Source organism: Equus przewalskii, chromosome 6 (genome assembly GCF_037783145.1).
Source record: "Equus przewalskii isolate Varuska chromosome 6, EquPr2, whole genome shotgun sequence".
NCBI lineage: Eukaryota > Metazoa > Chordata > Mammalia > Perissodactyla > Equidae > Equus > Equus przewalskii.
This window is the reverse complement of record NC_091836.1, coordinates 52,465,891-52,483,096: the sequence shown is the minus strand read 5'-3', so window position 1 is coordinate 52,483,096 and position 17,206 is coordinate 52,465,891. Positions and strand designations below refer to the sequence as shown.

Sequence of the window (17,206 nt, the reverse complement as noted above, 5' to 3'; positions counted from 1 at the left end):
TTGTTCACTTACTTTCCTCCATCCATCCACCCAACCAACATTTAGTGGCCACTTTTCTGTGTTCAGCAGATAACACAGAGGTGATTCACAGATGACTCATTGAAATGATTTCCCAGCCTGTGTCCTGGACTCTTTCCCTCCCTGACAGCTGGAGATGTGGACAGGGCCTTGCTGCTTCCTTCCCTGGTGGGGGCCTTCAGAAGACCACTGAGTACTCACCACTGGGAGTAGTTTCTGAAGTCTGGTTGGTGTAACCTGAAGAGAGAGAGGGAAAGAGAGAGAGAAGGTGCTGGAGGTGGAGAAGGAATAAAGAAGGCATGGAGAGTGAGAATGCAGGCTCAATAATTCAGCAAAGCAAAGGTGGCCACTGCTCACCATTGACATAGAGACTGTTCTGGTCCAGGGTGTAGGGACCCAACTTGGTGATGCCTTGGGTCAACTGGCTCAGCTCCCGGTACAGCTGCTCTCTGTCCAGCCCTGGACCCACGGGGTCAGGGTGGTGGGTGCAGACAGCATCCACGCCAGTGGCTGCTCCATCTTTCTCAGGTCTGTGGAGGGAGGGATACAGGGGTAGAGACAATGAGGAGTCATCTGTGGAAGGTCCTTGAGAATGTTGTGGGGGGTACCGTAGGGAAAGTTGGAAAGTGCTGGGGCTCTTGTCAACAGACATTTGCTGAAATCCTTCCTTGGCTCCTTACTGGCTGTGGGTGAAGCCCAACGTCCCAACAAGCACAACACGGCATCCAGGCCTGCCCTGCTCACCTCTCCGCCTTCCCCTCGCTTTTGAGTATTTCTGTCCTGCATGCTCTCTCTACCTTAGCCACTGCTTTCTCCACCTGTGTTCCCTCTCCCTGAAACACTCCTCCTGGCATGGAGTGGTGTCTCCTGGCCATCGCCTACTGCTCTCCAGGTATGAGCTCCCATCTCAGTTCTTCCTAGATCCACTATACTTCCCTCACCTCTCAGCACTTCAAGTCTCTCTGGACCTTGGTTTCTCATCTATAAAATGGGTGTAATCATGGTACCCACGTGTATCTTGTGAGGATTAAATCTACGGATATAAGTAATGTGCTTAGAATAGTATCTGGTACATCCTAAGTGCTAAGTGAGCGTCTGCTGCTATTATTTTATTTTCCATTATTATTACTATTAATTATATGTTTGCCATTAGTTAATATGTATACATATGTTTGCATACATTTATAGATCATTAACATGATGCACTCTTTTTGAGTGCAGAGTCTATGCTTTGGCCCCCATCGAGTTTTCAGAGCTGAGCAGAGCTTGGACACAGGTGCTCAAGCAACATCTGTGGAAGGAAAGAAAATCTGTGGAACTCCAGGCCAGGGGAGTGGGGAGGCCCCTTTTGCTGTGGGTGCATCAGCATCCTAGGCTAGGCTCTAAGAAAGATGACTTCCTTCCATCTCTCTCTCTCCTAGCACTTCAGGGAAGAAATCCTTTCTCAAATTCTAATTTTGGAGGCATGGAGAAAATTCCAGGGAGATGCCCACTGAAGCTAAACCTTCTAGAGACCTCAGAATGGAGCTGGCTATTCATATTCTGGAACCCCCATCACTAGCTGAACTAGGGAGTTCCACAAGTCTGCACCAGAAGGGAGCAGAGAATTGCAGGCTGGGCTCATGGGGAAGGGATGTGAACCTATGGTTCTTCCAAAAGAAAAGAGGCAAAGCTTAGCAGAAAAAGCATGGGCTCTGAGGAGACAGGGTTGGAATCCTGGCTCTACCAATGGGCAACTACTGGCTTTGGGAAAGTTCCTTAACATCTCTGTGCCTTAACGCTTCACGGTAAAATGAGGATATTAATAGTGATGTTAAAAGAGTTCAGGGAGATGATGTATGGGAACCATATAGCTGTCCCCTTGGATTTGCACTCTCGGGGACAATTGGCAATGCCTGGAGACATTTTTGGTTGTCACAACTTTGAGCAACTGGAGTGCTGGAGGCATCTAGTGGGCAGAAGCCAAGATGCTGATGAATATCCTAGAGTGAAGAGGACAGCCATCCACAACTTTATTTATCTAACCCAGAATGTCAATAGTGACCGTGTGTCAAGAACCCCAAAGTCTGACACATACTAAGTGCTTGCTGTATGTTAGCCTTCAGAAATGTTTATATGCTGTGTGGGGTTGGAGGCACGGGAGTCTGTGGGTGTGTCCTTTATGAAGGAATTTGGTGCATACTTTTGGGGTGCTACATTTTGTCGTTTTGTTCCTAATCAATAATGCATGGGAGATTTGAGGCTCAAGAGGATGGGAAGGTCCAGAGCAGGGCCTGGGGGTCAGGAGCCTGAGGCACAGTAGCTGTCCCAGGTGGAGAGTTGCAAAGGACTGAGGCTAATGGGAGGCCCCAGCCCTAGAGGACTGTGGGTAAGAATCTCCACTATGTGTCACCGGGCCGTCTTCTTTGGAGGTCTTACCTGAGCGAAGTTAGTCTACAGCCAAAGTAGATGGGACCAACACTGGTATTCTTGAACAAGGGTCTGAGCTGTTGAAGGAGAGAGAGGTGAGTAGAAAGACTGCATAGGACAAGAGCAGGACCAGGATGAAGTGGGCAGGACCAGCATCAGTTGGGAGGCAGGGAGAGGTGGGAGGGGCAGGGGAGAGGCGGACTCTCACCAGGCGCTGCAAAACCTTCTCTATTTTGTTGAACTTCGCTGAGCCAGGAGGCTGCATGTCCTCCATGTAGCGCAGGTTGATGATGGTAAAGTTAAGGGTGAAGGGAACCAGGTCAGGTCCAGAGACTGCAGTGAGGTTAGGAGAGAAGTCACACCCTGAGTCACCACCTGAGCTAGATTCAGGGGTCATCAAGGAGAGTCTGGATCCACATCTCAGTAGCCCAGTGCAGTCACATCTGGTGCAAGAGCTCAGAATGTCTCCTCCCAGAATGGGAAGCTTTATTTTATTATTCTATTAATAGTAATGATAATAAAAATGACAATAAAAATAGCAGCAATAATAACAGCTGATGTTTGTTGAGAGTTTAGTTTATGCTACACTCTGTGTTATGTAGCACTTTCCATCCAGGATCTCATGTGTTCCTCACCCCTCACCCAACCCCTGGAGGTGAGTCCTGTTACTTATACCCAACTGACAGAGGATGACAATGAGTTTCAGAGAGGTTAAATCACTTCCCCAACATCACACAGCTATTTTAGGGCAGAAGCTCTGACTCTAGTGTTTGAATGACTTAGAGTTGAGTCCTGCCCATCTATTGGTTGTGTGACCTCTGAAAATCACTGAGCCTGCCAAGAACCACTCTATGCCTCTCTTCAATGGAGAAATAGCAGTGTCTACCTGCAGGGGTTGAAGGTCATACATGTAAAGAAGAGCCTCGGTTATGTGACAATGAAAGCTGCTGTTATTGCTTTGTTGTCATTGTTACCATTGTGTCTACTTTCTCTGCAGACCCCTTTAGTCTCTGCCCTTTGGGAATTAGTTCTGGGTTTACCCTTGACTACTCCCATTCAGTTGTTGCAGAAGGTGAAGCTTTGGGAATTGTTTTAGAATGCACTGCTGGGTCTGTTCTCACTAACTGACCCCTCCAGGTCCCTTAGGGCCAACATGGTCACAAGCTGGTCCCTGGTAGGTCACCTGGGATAGATTGTAAAAATAGCCACAAATTCTTCACCTCCCTGCATCTACACCCTTCAGTGTGGTGTTGCAGCCCCTTCCACCAAGACGTGGGAGTCTATTTCTTGGCCATGACTTGCTTTGGCCAGTGGGACAAGAGAAACGTGATGCAAGCAGAGGTGAGAAAAGGGCTTGTGCACTGAGGCTTGCCCTTTCTCGGTGTTGGGGGCTCCATGACCACCATGTGAACCAGCCAAAGCCAGTCTGTTGGATGATGAGAGGTTATGTGAAGGAGAACTGCGGCACCCTAACCATCAGTCAGGCATCCTCCAGAAGCAGAGTCACTAGCAATCTGCAGGTGATTGTAGATACATAAGGAAGCTTAGTTCAGACTAGAGGAGTGCCCAGCTGACCAATATACTAGCGAGCAGCAGCAAATGATTGTTTTAATCCATTAAATTTGGGGGTCATTGGTTATGTTGTTTGTAAGCAAGCTAACTGATACAAAACCTTAACAGAAAGCCAAGAGTAGATTACAAGGAGCCACTCCTTCAGTCTAGGATTGAACACCTGGAGTCACAGAGCTCTCCAAACCCAGGGATGGCCTTGGACTGGTCTGTGGTGAGGGTGTGGCCCCAAAGGGTCATCCTCCCTACCCTGTCCCCTTGCTTTGACCTGCCTGTGTGTACTTTCTTGTCTTTCTCATTGCTAAACATGGAGGCAAGTAGGTTGGAAGGAAGGAGACACGGAGAGAAGGTTCCCACCTGTAGAGCTGGAGAGGGAGATTGGTGCCGTGGATGTTCTCAAGGAGGGTGTGGACGCCACAGAAACTGAGGAGAGAGCACCAGAAATGAGAATGATGCCATCTCATCACCTTGGAAATGCCAGAGAGAGAGGGCTTGATGCCCAGCCTGAGTCACAAAAGGCAGAGGTGGGGGTAAGTGAGTAACCAGGACCCTTCCTCCATGAGGCCCAGGACTTTGGGAGGAGGGACTAGCTGCCCCCACAAGGTGTTGGAGGGGCATGGGGCCACTTAGGGTTTGAACACTTACCACTGTGGGTGGAGGTCAAAGCTGGTCTGGTGTAACCTGCAGAGAGTGGGTAAGAGTGAGAGTGAGGTGGGATGTTTGAAAGGCTGAAGGAAGGGGTGAAGGGGCTAGGCCATTGGCAGAAGAATGGATGCCATCAGGAGGTTGTGTCTCTTCTAGACAGTGAGTTGTGCCTCCTATAACCTTTCTCTGACTTTCCATCTCTCTATGTGTGTGATGTAGGCCTTGGTGGCGAAAGAGGACCTCACAAGGAAAAGACTGAGGAGAGAGAAATCTAGAAGCAGACATGGATGCCTCCTCTGGTCAGAGCTCAGAGCAGCAACAGAGGAAGCCACCTGGGGTACAGGTGGAGACCCCTGCCCCCACCGGACACTTACCGTTGACATAGAGACTGTCCCTGTCCAGGATGTAGGAACCGAGCTGGGTGACACCATGGGTCTGGTGGCTCAGCTCCCAGTAGAGCCGCTCCCTGTCCAGCCTGAGGCCTGCAGGGTCAGGACGGTGGGTGCAGATGGCATCAACTCCCGTGGCTGCTCCACCATTTTCAGGCCTGGGGAGAGAAGGACATGGGTATTGGGCTAGGAGAGAAGGGCATGTCTGGTAGGACATCCTTTCATCAGCCCACTTGTATGTGGACGCCTGCTTATCTGCTCTCCTGGTCCAGGCATGAGCCACTCACAAGAGAAGGAGCATCTTCAAGTCACAAAAGACCAGAGTGGAGTTTACAGTCAGGTGACCATTGGTTCAAACCTTAGTTCTGTCACCTGTTGACTAATCCACGTAAGCTTCTCTGACTCCGTTCTCCCATCTTTGCAGCATGGATTATGCTGTAACCACTTTGTTGGAATGTGATGGGATTCAGAAATGATTGATATAAAATACTCAGCCCTGGTGCCAGGTACATGATAAGTGCTCGTTAATTAATCATTTGCTTAATTAAACAAGTGTTTACAGAGCAGCCACAATGCCTGGCAAGACTGGACAGCAGCTCTCAAAAGAGATTCATCAGCTCTCAGAAAGATGATCCAACCCAGTTTTTGGATCTGAGCGTCTGAGCATGAAATACTGCATGGCAGAGCTCCCCACCCACTGCCCACCTGCCTCTTACAGAAACAGCTCTCTGGGGCAGCAGGAGAAATGAGGCCTGAAGGGATAACCTGGGAGATGTAGCAGGTGGCACTGCCAGTGAGCATTATAGTGGAGAAATGGAGTGTCTCTTGCACCTCAGCGGGATGGAAGCAGCCTTGAGCTACTTCCGTGCTAGTTCTGTCATCCTAGAGACTTGACGAGGGCACAGTGTCAGTTGTTATGCCTGGTGATGCTGCTTATGCTAAAAATGATCCTTGTTGAGGACCTACATCTTTTCTGGAAAGACTGTAAATAGACATCAATACCTGGCAGGAAGCTATAGCTTTGGGATTCCTTGCATGTGTGGTGACCCTGATAACTGGGCAGCTCTTTCATAAAGGACCGGTTCCTCTGTGGGACATGGGGCATTTAACCCAGGGTGGTTTCAGTACCTATCCATTGAGATTTAATTTCCTTGCATGTGAACTGTCACTCAGGAGGCCAAAGGTATAGCCCTTGGGCTTCCCAGAAGGCTCTTGCAAAAAATAAATGTCAGTGCTGTCCTGCTGGTATGCCGTTTTCTGTCCATATCCTTCTAGGTGAAACTGAAGTCATGGATGGCTTACTCAGGTCTGGAGAGTCTGACTAGCCCCAGAGCTGGGAACAGCGCGAGCGAGGTGAGCGAAGACCTAGATACAACCTCTAAGGAGTGCTCAGTCTCAGGGCTGTGCAAGTATAGAGTTAGCACCTCCTTAAATAAATTTTGTGCCCTGGGCACCTTGTTTGCGCACCCTAGTCTGGGCCCTGGCCAACCCAACAGACCCACACTTACTATACCACTAAAAGCAAGACAAAGAGCAAGACTCACCTTAGCGTGGTCAGTTTGCAGCCAGTATAGAGTGAACCGATGCTGCTGCTGGTGAACAAGGGCTTGAGCTGAGGGGAAAAGAGTGGGTGAATGGAAAATAAATGTAAAATTATTCATCACTTAAGACACAGTATTTTTGAATAAAACAATAGCTCCCTAGTCATCTCATCCCACATTTATCTCAAAAGGACCCTTTGGGATAAGCGCTTTTGTTATCTCAGTTTACAGACGAGGAAGCAGTAGCAAAAGGCGAGATCACTACTCTAAAGTCAAGTCACTTGTCTGTGGCAGCACCAAGTTTTGAATCTGGGCCTGTCTGCCTCCTGAGCCCTCTGTGTCCTCCAACAGCATAGCACGGAGACTCAAGAGGGTGGGGAGGAAGTTGGAAAGGAGGGATATGGAGGAGGGGCCTCTCACCAGGTGTTGTAGGACTGCCTCTGTGGAGTTGAACTTGGCAGAGCCCGGCTGCATGTCCTCTGTGTAGCCCAGGCTGGTGATGGTAAAGTTGAGGGTGAAGGGCATCAGAGCAGGGCCAGTAGCTGCAGGGGCGGAAGTGGAGGAGAGGCCATGTCGTGAGTCGGGCTTGGACCAGATGTGAGGCAAAGGACCACTAGGAAACAACCCCTGCCTGCTCAGAGGACCCCATCATCTTGGAGACGCCGGAGAGAGGCTATCACTCTCTGTTCACCTGAGGCTGGAGATGGAGTGGGGGTGGGGAGTAAAGGCCACAGTACATTCTGTTTTACACTGTCCCCAGCTTTGGCCACACACAAAAACTAAAGATGGTGGTGTCTTGGTGTTACATAAATGAGCCAAAGGTGGAGCCTGTAAATTAGCCCTAAGATTATTTATTTCTTTAGAGCAGGCTGGGATCCATTAGCTCAAAAGCCTGCAAGGACCAAACTCACTATTGCACATCCAGTTGTTTTAAACATAGCCCAAACAAGAGGATTTTAGAGCCTGCCTGATTTGCATACCCCATGAAACTGCACCCAACATCTGATGGCCATAAAAAGGACAAAGCTTGTGGCTATAAAGAGCCTAAGCCACTGGCACCCTTTAGAGCTTTCTAACTTAGAGACTCCCCACCAGGCTGTTGAGTGACATCAGCCTCCTCTCTGATCCCCTCCTCCCTTGGGAGCTCCCTTGCTCTTCTCCCTTTCTGAGTAGTGAGCCCCACGCCATAACCTCACCATAACCTCTTGAAGGTGTCAGGCTGTGAGGGACTTCCCCTGCATGTAAACCTGTGAAAGCCTTGCCCAATAAAGCTTGTGTGTGCTACTACCATTTAGTGGTCATGTCTTTTTCTTTGATCAACCCTGAAACCCCTTAAAACTCCTATGCTGGGTTGGGCTGGTGAGACTAGGTGAGAAATGGAGAGTTAAGGACCACAAACTTGTCTTGGCTTGAGTCAGTTTCTTCCTCACACCAGGTCACCTTTGAGGACCCTCCTGGACAGGTTTAATCCTTGTTTGAGAATTTGCATGAGGAGCAATTTGTCAAATAATAATTTTTTCCAATTTAATAAGACTCCTTTAATAAGACTTATTTTATGAATAATTCTTCTCAAGTAGATTCTGATCCAAGAGTATATACAAAGCAAGTAGACAAGGCCAGAATCTGTTCTGATGTCTTTAAAAGTTAATGTCATGATAAAAATCAGGATGGGGGAAGGGCCAGCCCCATGACCTATTGGTTAAGTTCGGCATGCTACACTTCAGCAGCCTGGGTTCCGTTCCTGGGTGCAGACCTACACCACTCATTGGCAGCCATGCTGTGGCAGTGGCCCACATATAAAATAAAGGAAGACTGGCACAGATATTAGCTCAGGGCGACTCTTCCTTAGGAGGAGAAAAAAACAGGATGGGAAATGGGGGTTCTGAGTAGGACTATTCTAAATCAAAAGACACTAAAAAGACAATAACATAATTAATATAGGTGGCTTGAGTGAATCCTGGTTTGGAAACAGCCACCTATAAAAGGAAGACATTTGGCTAAAATGGGAATATGGACTGCATATTAGATGATAGCAAAGTATCCTCGTTTTTAATTTTTTAAAATTTTTTTATGGGAGTGTTTCTGCACTCTCTGGGAAGGCAACCAACCATCCCAGAGAAACTGTGGGAAAACTGGTTGGTAGGGGTGGTTTGGGCTCAGCACCCAAGTCAGGGATCCATTGGTGGGGACCAGGTCTTTTTTTTAAATATTGGTGCCTGAGCTAACAACTGTTGCCCATCTTCTCTTTTGCTTTTTTGTCTTTCTCCCCAAAGTCCCCCAGTACATAGCTGTATATTCTAGTTGCAGGTCCTTCCAGTTGTGCTATGTGGGATGCCACGTCAGCAGGGTTTGATGAGCGGGGCTGGGTCCACACCTGGGATCCGAACCAGCAAAACCCTGGGCTGCCGAAGTGGAGCACTGAAACTTACCTACTCAGCCACAGGGCCAGCCCCCAAAGTATCCTTATTTTCTGAAGTGTGGTAATGGAATTACGGTTACATTGGCAAAGTCCTAATGTTTGGTGATTCTTGCTGAAATATTTAAAGGTGAAACATCATGATATGTGCAACTCTTAAATGGTTCAGAAAAAAATTATGTCTACTTCTACACACAGTCAGTTCTGTTACAATGCCTCTTTTGAAAACGTGATCTTTTCCAGGGGACATTGATACATTAGGGAACAATTTGAACATAACGTAAATTTCATATTGGCTTATGTGCAATATCTTTTGCAAGGCACACAAGAGAAACACTAGATAAATGCAGAAAACTGCACCCAGCTGAACCTAGCTACACAGGCATACACAAAACGCATGCGCACAGCTCAGATATCTCCCAGCTCCATCAGGGGCCCCTCAGGTGTTATGAGGGATACCCATATCCATGCTGGGTTCTAAATTTCTGTATGCTTTCAGGTAACCCTCCTTTCAAACCTCTTCACAATAACTCACAAGCTTCAATCCTTCCACAAGCAAATGTCAGGCCTCTGCCAGGGTAAAATGCTATATTTATTGTAGCATTTATGTATTTCCTAACCATTTAACATATGCAAAACTTTGTTGTTTTCTTAGATGCCTAATTTTTATGTCACTGACAAGGTTTTTGAGGGTTGACTCCAAATCTCACTTTTCTCATAAGCCCTGTGGTTTTCATTGTGGGATTTTTGCACAGCACATGTTAGGAACACCTGTGTCACGTTACAGCAGCACTACAACGTGCAGGAAGCAAATGAGACAAAGTGTCAATGACTGTGGTGGACAGATGGATGTTCCTTGCCCTATTCTTTCAACGTTTCTGCTATTTTTGACAATTTTCTTAATAAAAAGTGGGGGGAAAACACAGACACACAAAATATTCATGAAATGCTGAAATGAGCCCATGGTCTCTAGACTCTGAGAGATCAAACATTCCTTAAAATGCCACTAAAATAAAATGGCTGTATGCATTGACTGTAGTAAGACAGACTACATATATTCACAAGGAACATATTCATAAAGACATTAAAAGAAGGATAAAGTCATATCTATTCAGCATATTCACGAAGAATATTCCTTAAAGCAAGCTGTTGGTGGATTGGTTAATCGGGTAAACTGGGGAATTGATCATTTGCTGAGCTGGCTTTGGCACCCTGGCCACTGGACAAATCTATTCTCAGTGAATAGGTCTGCTTTGCATTCTACCAAGGGTTGCTGGATGATTTGGAAATTAGGGGCCACCTACAAGTTTTGGAAACATGGTTCCAGAGAATAGCTTAGGACTCTGAGTGCTGGGGCTGGGATCGGTATTCAAAAAATTCCCAGGGACTTGGGTAGGTCTCATAAGATCCTCAGAGTCAGGTTTAGGCTCTGAGAGATGCCACATACTCCACCCTTCCTCCTACATCCTGTGTTTAGAGATCAACTGGAGTCACTGGGAGCATCTTCAGAAAGAATGCCTACCTGCGGAACTGGAGAAGGCGGTTGACATCCCTGCAGAAACTGTGACCACCATAGAAGCTGGAGAGAGAAAAAACCCTGAGAGCCTGGGGTGGGGAACCATCACCTTGGAGACATCAAGGAGGGGTGGCCATGCCTGGGGATTTCTTGGGTGTGGGGTCCCTGTTCACCCAAGGCTAGGATGCAGTAGGGGTGCAAAGTGGAGGCAGTGGGCTCCTGGCCTCTTCCATTCCTAGGTGCTGGGACTTACAGGGTTAGAGACTTCTGAAGCCTCAGAATACTCACTGCTGGGGGTGGTAGCCTGAGTCTTGCGGGTGTAACCTGCAGGTAGAGGGAGATAAGGTGAGGGGGGTGCAAGAGGAGAGAAAGGGAAGATCGGAGGGGGAGGATGGGGGACGTGTTGAAATGCAAAAAAAAAGACGGCAATCCCTTACCATTGATGTAGAGACTGTCCTTGTCCAGGGTGTAGGGGCCCAGCTGAGTGACACCATGTGTCAGCTGGCTCAGCTCCCAGTACAGCTGCTCTCTGTCCAGCCCGGGGCCCAAAGGGTCAGGGCGGTGAGTGCAGACAGCATCCACTCCAGTGGCTTTCCCATTCTTCTCTGGCCTGGGAAGGGCGGGTGAGGGGGATAACAATAAATAAAGTCCCTAGGGAGGGGTCCAGAGATCCCTAGGGGCAAGACAGGAAGGGGCCAGAGGAAATGAGAAGGCTGCTAGAGAGGTGAGAAGCCAGCCTTAGATCCTCTGAGTGCCCTGACTTCCAGGCACCCTGAGACCATGAGCAGAGTAAGCAGGTGGGATAATTTTTATTAATTTGCAAGTTCGAAACCTGCTTCCTCAAGGCATGGGAGTAGGAGAGCTCATATTTAAGACAAGTGAAGAGCTGGAATTTGGGATTAAAGCCAGTGGAAAAGGCACGTTTTTCTTTAGGGAAATCCTGGGGACAGAACTGAAAACGTGAAGGAAATGTCCTCACTGGTCAAAGGGAGGGGAGGAGGGAATTTAGAAGGATGACCAGAGGAGAGGCCCAATCCTGCTGATGGGCTTTGCCGGATCCGGAGACACTTAGCGGGGCTATAATCAGAAGAGGCGTTGGTCTTGGAGTCAGCGCCTCCTGAATTCCACCTCTGCTTGAGGATTCGACAGAGAAATAAGGAAGGAAGCAGAAGAGCAGGAAGGAAGTGGAACAAACTTTCGGGTCTGGGAGCACTTGAAGGAGCCCTAGCAGGCTATTCCGATGTCTCACCTAAGCAGGGTTAGTCTGCAGCCGGAGTACAGGGTGCCCACACTGGTGTTCTTGAACAAAGATCGGAGCTGAGGTGGAGGGAAAAGAGGGAGAGTAAGAAGTCTGATGGATTGTGGGCAGGGCAGAAGTGAGATGGGTATGGCTGGGATCAATGGGCGGGGCTTGCATCTACGCGGACAAGGGTGGTAGGTGAGTTCTGCTTTGGTAGGCGTGGCAGAGAAGTGGGCGGGGCGTGCACCTGTGGGCGGGGCTCTCACCAAGTCCTGCAGGACTCTCTCCGTGGTGTTGAACTTCCAGGAACCGGGGCGACGCATGACCTCCTCAAAGTGCAAGTTAGTGATGGTGACGTTGAGAGTAAAGGGCACCAGAGGAGGACCAGTGCCTGCAGTAGGGGTGGGAGAGAGACGCCCACTGAACCTACCGTGTGCTGAGTGAGCCTAAGTGTGGGGAATCTCACATGCCTGTCTATGTGCATTGGGAGGGTCTTCCTCCAAGACTAGCAGTTTCCATAGGGAGATCCCAGACATCAGCATTAACTGAGGGGCACTGGGGCTAAGTATGGAAAATTGCACTATGGGCGTAAATGCATCATCGAGCAGGAAGCAAGCATATCTGACCCTCTGGTTGGCTAAAATCTATACATGCATGCTCTTTTCCTGAGGTTTTTCTTTTTTTTAAATCCAATGTTTCTCTGAGATCCACCTATTTATTGATTTTTAAAATTTTTGAAGAAATGCTTACATTGCATTTTTACGGGTCAGCCCCTGTTTTAAGTGCTTCATTTACATTTAAACCTTGGACCAAACTCTTCGGAAGGACATAATATTCTTATCCCCATTTTATAGATGTGAAAACTGAGCCCAGGGAAGGTTAAATAATTTACCCCAAGTCACATAATCTATAAATGGCATAGCGTAGTTTGAACCCAGGCATTGTGGTCCCAGAGTCTGTGCCACTAACCCTCCACCTGGGACCATGGGCAGGTCCCACCTACAGTGGCGGCTCATTTGGGCCTGAGTGGTCAGCGGTCAGAATGCCCTCAGGAGGCCCTAGAGGATGAGTGACTAGAGACTCCAGTTAGACAGCTGTAATGATGGCTCATCTAGGACCCTCAGCAGGGTCGATGGGTGGTATGGAAATCTACCATGGGCCAGTGGGAGGCCAGGAATGGGAAGCTGACCCTTAGTGCAATCAGAGTCTGCTCAAGTCTCTGACCAGGACCTGTAAGAGGGCATTTTCTAGGTACATATGTAGCTCATGCTGTTCCCTTCTTTCCTGGAAAGGAAAACTAAGTAGCTGAGAGAGAGAAGCCCTCCATGCATATCTGCAAAACTTAGCCTAAGACCCTGCTGATGGTAATTCAATACCTATTTATACACTCAAGAGTTCATTCTCTGTCTTTCTTGATGGAAGCCCATCAAAGAGTAGGGCCCTTTCTATTCTGTTTACTGCTGCATGAGCAGGGCCTTTTATACAGTAAGTGATAAATAAATACTTATTGAATGAATGAATGAATGAGTGTGGCTCTCCACATGATACCTCCCACTGGTCAAGTGCAGCAGACCTTTCAGGGGGGAATCCCAGAAAGAAAGTTCCTACCTGTGGCTACGGGGACTGGGATCGCTGAAGATGCTGGGGAGATAGTAGAGGCCATAGCAACTGAGAAGAAAACAAAGCGAGACAAACATGGCAGAAGGGAGGGCTTCCTCAGCCAAACAGGACTCATCATGGGACCTTAAGACCATTTTCTTGTTCAGCCTCAGGTCTGTGCTGGGCTTGTCTTTTCTGAGCCAGGGTGTGAAGGTGGGGAAAGACCAGAGTGGGGACAGCAGAGAGGAGAAATGGGCCCCAAGGCAACGCAACACTAGGACCCAAATTACTACTCACTGCTGGGAGTGGAGGTCAGGGCTTGATGGGTGTAACCTGAAGAAAGAGATGGAGAGAGGGGATGAGAACTTGTAAGGATGCAGGATGGGAGGAAGTGGCAAAAATCTGGGGCTCTTTGGGTTTCTATGAATCTATTATTTAAGTAATATTTATACAGCACCCTCAAAGTGCAGACCCTATACACAAACCCCAAAGAATGTCACTGGAGCACAGGGAAGAATTTCTATATCAGGTCATCCGTGGTCTATCCCTCTGCCATCTGTCCCCTCCTCCTTCTCTGAGCGTCTGATCCCTCAATATATCTCCAGAAAAGCTGTGAATGTATGCCTTTTCCTGAGGGAAAGAACTAGAGGTGAAGGCCAGTTTGGGACAAGCTCAAATCCTCCCCACACCGGAGAGGACAGGAGATCCAGAATGTGAGTCATGAACCCAGAGCACACTGCCTGCAGTGAGACCCACGGGGAAGCAGGAAAAGACCGGGGCTGCGGCACTTTCACTCACCATTAACATAAAGGCTGTTCTTGTCCAGGGCGAAGGAGCCCAGCTGGGTGATGCTGTGGGTCTCACGGCTCAGCTCCCAGTACAGCTGCTCTCTGTGTAGCCCAGTGCTTGTGGGCGCAGAGCGGTAGGTGCAGATGGCATCCACTCTGGTGGCTGATCCATCCTTCTCGGGCCTGGAGAGGGAGGAACACAGGGATGGGGGCATATGCAGGACTGATGATGAGGGCAACTTGCAAGAATGATAATACCTGGAAAAGCCACAAAGTTGAAATCACCTTCTTTGGAAGGCAAAAAAAAAAGGAGACAAAATATCTAGAATTTATCCAATAGATGAAGAAGGTGAATTAGGACTCAGATTGGCACAATGTTTGTTCATCATCCACGTACCAGCCTCCTACCATCCCACTCAGATTGGTCCAAGGGGAAAAAAAGAAAAAAGTGGGCACAACCCCAAAATCTTGCATCTCTTTTGAACACCTTAAATGTGGGTTTAGAAATGTGCATGCCCCAAGGACTGTTCATTTTTGCCTTAAAAATTACAGAATAATTTTGGAAATTGCAAGGCACTAACTCCTGGGAGATGTTCTACACCTTGTTTGGGACTTTAAGGAAGTCTAAGAAGACAGGAACTGGCAGAGGGCTCAGTATATGCAGCATCACAGGTGCCCAGAGCCTGCTACACTGGGCAGGTGGGGAACATGTATGCGGTGGAGGAGAGGAAGTGAATCTGGGAGGTGTGAAATGAGTAAGGGAAACCTCAACTAAATTGGAGTGGGGAAGGCCTCTAGGGGGAGCCCTCACACTCAACACACCTTGTCAATTACTCTAACCAGAAAAAGACAAACACTTGCACCTCTGGCGGCAAGTGCAACTATTTTGCTGCTGTAGAAAGATTTCTCTCCTTACCCGGCAACAGCCCAGCTAATGAGAAACACAGCTCAGCCAATGAGAAACCACCATGAACTGATACTTTTCCCCGGACGGACTTTCTATTAGAACAGCCCCTTTCTATTCTCTGTTATTCTCTATAAAGGCAGCATCCCTCCTTTGTTCTCTGGATTTGCCTATGGTTCACCACACCATGCACATCCTTAGTTGCAATCCCTTTGGCTATTCCTGAATAAACTTATTTGAGGGTAAAATAACAGGAGAATTAGATTTTTAATTGACAGAGGCATAGGATGTGAGCATCCACTCCTGGGTGTCTCACCTGAGTGACGTCAGCCTGCAGCTGGAATACAATGGGCCGATACTGGTGCTCCTGAACAAAGAACCAAGCTGGGGAGGAAGGAGAGGGTGGTAAGGAGGAGAAGGAGACGGGGCCTTGAAGGGATGAGGAGGAGTGGGCATCAGGCATCTCGGGGCTCTTACAAGGTGCTGCAGGACCTTCTCTGTCATGTTGAACTTTGCAGATCCTGGATGTCCCATGTCTGGCATGTACTGCACGTTCATCACGGTAAAGTTGAGGGTAAATGGCACCAGGGTAGGGCTTGTAGCTGCAGCAGGGGAGGCAGATAAGAGAACCTGTCCTGAGCCTGCTATGGCTCTCTGTCCAGTCCCTCTTCCAGCCTCCCTGGGCCCTCACACCCATGAGCTCTCATTCTCTCCACCAGAGGGCTCCATCCAGCTTGGTTCTTAATCCAAAGCAGCCAGGGACCACTATTTCAGTCATGCCCAACAGCTCTTAGTATACGGAGTTGGTTTTTCTCCCAGGAGCTCTGATTTTGGGGTACCTAATGTGACCCCCAGGCTTCCTCTATATGGGCCCAGTCATGTGACCAGACTCAGGCCTCAGGTTCCTAGTTACAATTTGAGTTCATTCATTCATTTGTTGCATAAATATTTATTGAGCACCAGCTATGTGTTAGGCATCACCATGGCACTGGGCACATATATTTCTAGTTAGGGAAATAGAACTTATGTCAGGTATTTCAATAAGAATAATGTAATACAAAAAAAAAAAAAAAAAAACCCTGAAAAGGTAACACAGAGATTAGCAAAATCAAGAAGCCTCTAGCCCTGTGGGGCTGATGGATGAGAGAGTGGCATACTGAGATTGCTGAGACCATGGAGGACACACAGCCCCTGCTGGAGATACTGTACGAAGCTCACAGAGGTGAAGAAATATCCTGGCTCTTCTCCTGCCCCACCCACCACTGTCCTACCCATGCCTCCTATTGGCTGAACCTAATAGGAAGCTAGTTAGCTAGTGTGATCAAGCTTGGCTCAAACTGGTGTTCTCAGTCATGACCCAGCTGAGCCTGAGCTGAGCCTTCCAACTCACAGATGCCTTCCAGGAAAACCAAAGAGCCTTTTGCTCATCATCAAGGGACCGAATTTCCTTGAATTCTGTCCCAGAATCCTGTGACAACTTCAGTTGAATTGGTAGCGACTGCCTGGTGTGTTTTATTGGTAAGGATTCTGGAGATGTTTTGAGCTCAGAAGGCATGGATGCCATTATCATTAGTGACGTCTGCCATAGATGAGAGGAGTGGTGGCACAGATGCCATACATTTGTCCTGGTTAGAATCTAACAGAGTCATTAAAGATTTGAACCAGGGCAGGAATGGACTGTTACCACACATTACAAGAAAGCATATTCATTCCTTCCTTTCCTGGGAGAATCTACACATTTCTTGTAGACCTACCATGCACAGGGCACTGTGGTAGACACTAAGGAAGCACAGAGGAGTAAGACACAGTTGCTCCATGTGGCAGGTTTACTTAACATTGGGATCAACAGAAAACAAAATGTTCAAAAGCAGAAAAAAATCTAAGAGTCTGCACTTATTAATAAATGTAAGAATTGTTTTTAAAAATAAGTAACAGGATTTAAAGTGAGTGATAAACAAAAGGTTTCCACGGCTTCCTTGTCTATAATGATAGAAAGTTTTTAAAAAGCATATTTAATAATACTAGTTAGATGCTGAGCATAGCATTTGGTTTGTATCCAGTATTCAATAATGTGAGATATTGCCTGTTTTCTTTCTGATCACCATCATCATCACTGTCACTACCACTATCATCACCTTCACAATCACCATCATCATCATCGTCACCATTACC

The 17,206-nt window shown here is 47.8% G+C and overlaps 1 protein-coding gene across 1 annotated transcript in view; it reads right to left on the bottom strand.

Annotated features, from left to right (window-relative positions):
• The window catches only part of MUC16 (mucin 16, cell surface associated), a 77,923-nt gene that overhangs the window by 23,880 nt on the left and 36,837 nt on the right, over nt 1–17,206 (bottom strand). Inside the window, exons 23-41 of the mRNA XM_070626623.1 lie at nt 15,512–15,636; nt 15,351–15,418; nt 14,141–14,313; nt 13,640–13,675; nt 13,352–13,411; nt 12,010–12,134; nt 11,753–11,820; nt 10,941–11,113; nt 10,792–10,827; nt 10,510–10,566; nt 6,992–7,113; nt 6,575–6,642; nt 5,016–5,188; nt 4,642–4,677; nt 4,354–4,419; nt 2,636–2,760; nt 2,437–2,504; nt 376–548; nt 220–255 (exon numbers count right to left, since the gene is read on the bottom strand). Coding sequence (XP_070482724.1) covers nt 220–255; nt 376–548; nt 2,437–2,504; nt 2,636–2,760; nt 4,354–4,419; nt 4,642–4,677; nt 5,016–5,188; nt 6,575–6,642; nt 6,992–7,113; nt 10,510–10,566; nt 10,792–10,827; nt 10,941–11,113; nt 11,753–11,820; nt 12,010–12,134; nt 13,352–13,411; nt 13,640–13,675; nt 14,141–14,313; nt 15,351–15,418; nt 15,512–15,636 — 1,788 coding nt within the window. The remainder of the gene's footprint in view (nt 1–219; nt 256–375; nt 549–2,436; nt 2,505–2,635; nt 2,761–4,353; nt 4,420–4,641; nt 4,678–5,015; nt 5,189–6,574; nt 6,643–6,991; nt 7,114–10,509; nt 10,567–10,791; nt 10,828–10,940; nt 11,114–11,752; nt 11,821–12,009; nt 12,135–13,351; nt 13,412–13,639; nt 13,676–14,140; nt 14,314–15,350; nt 15,419–15,511; nt 15,637–17,206) is intronic.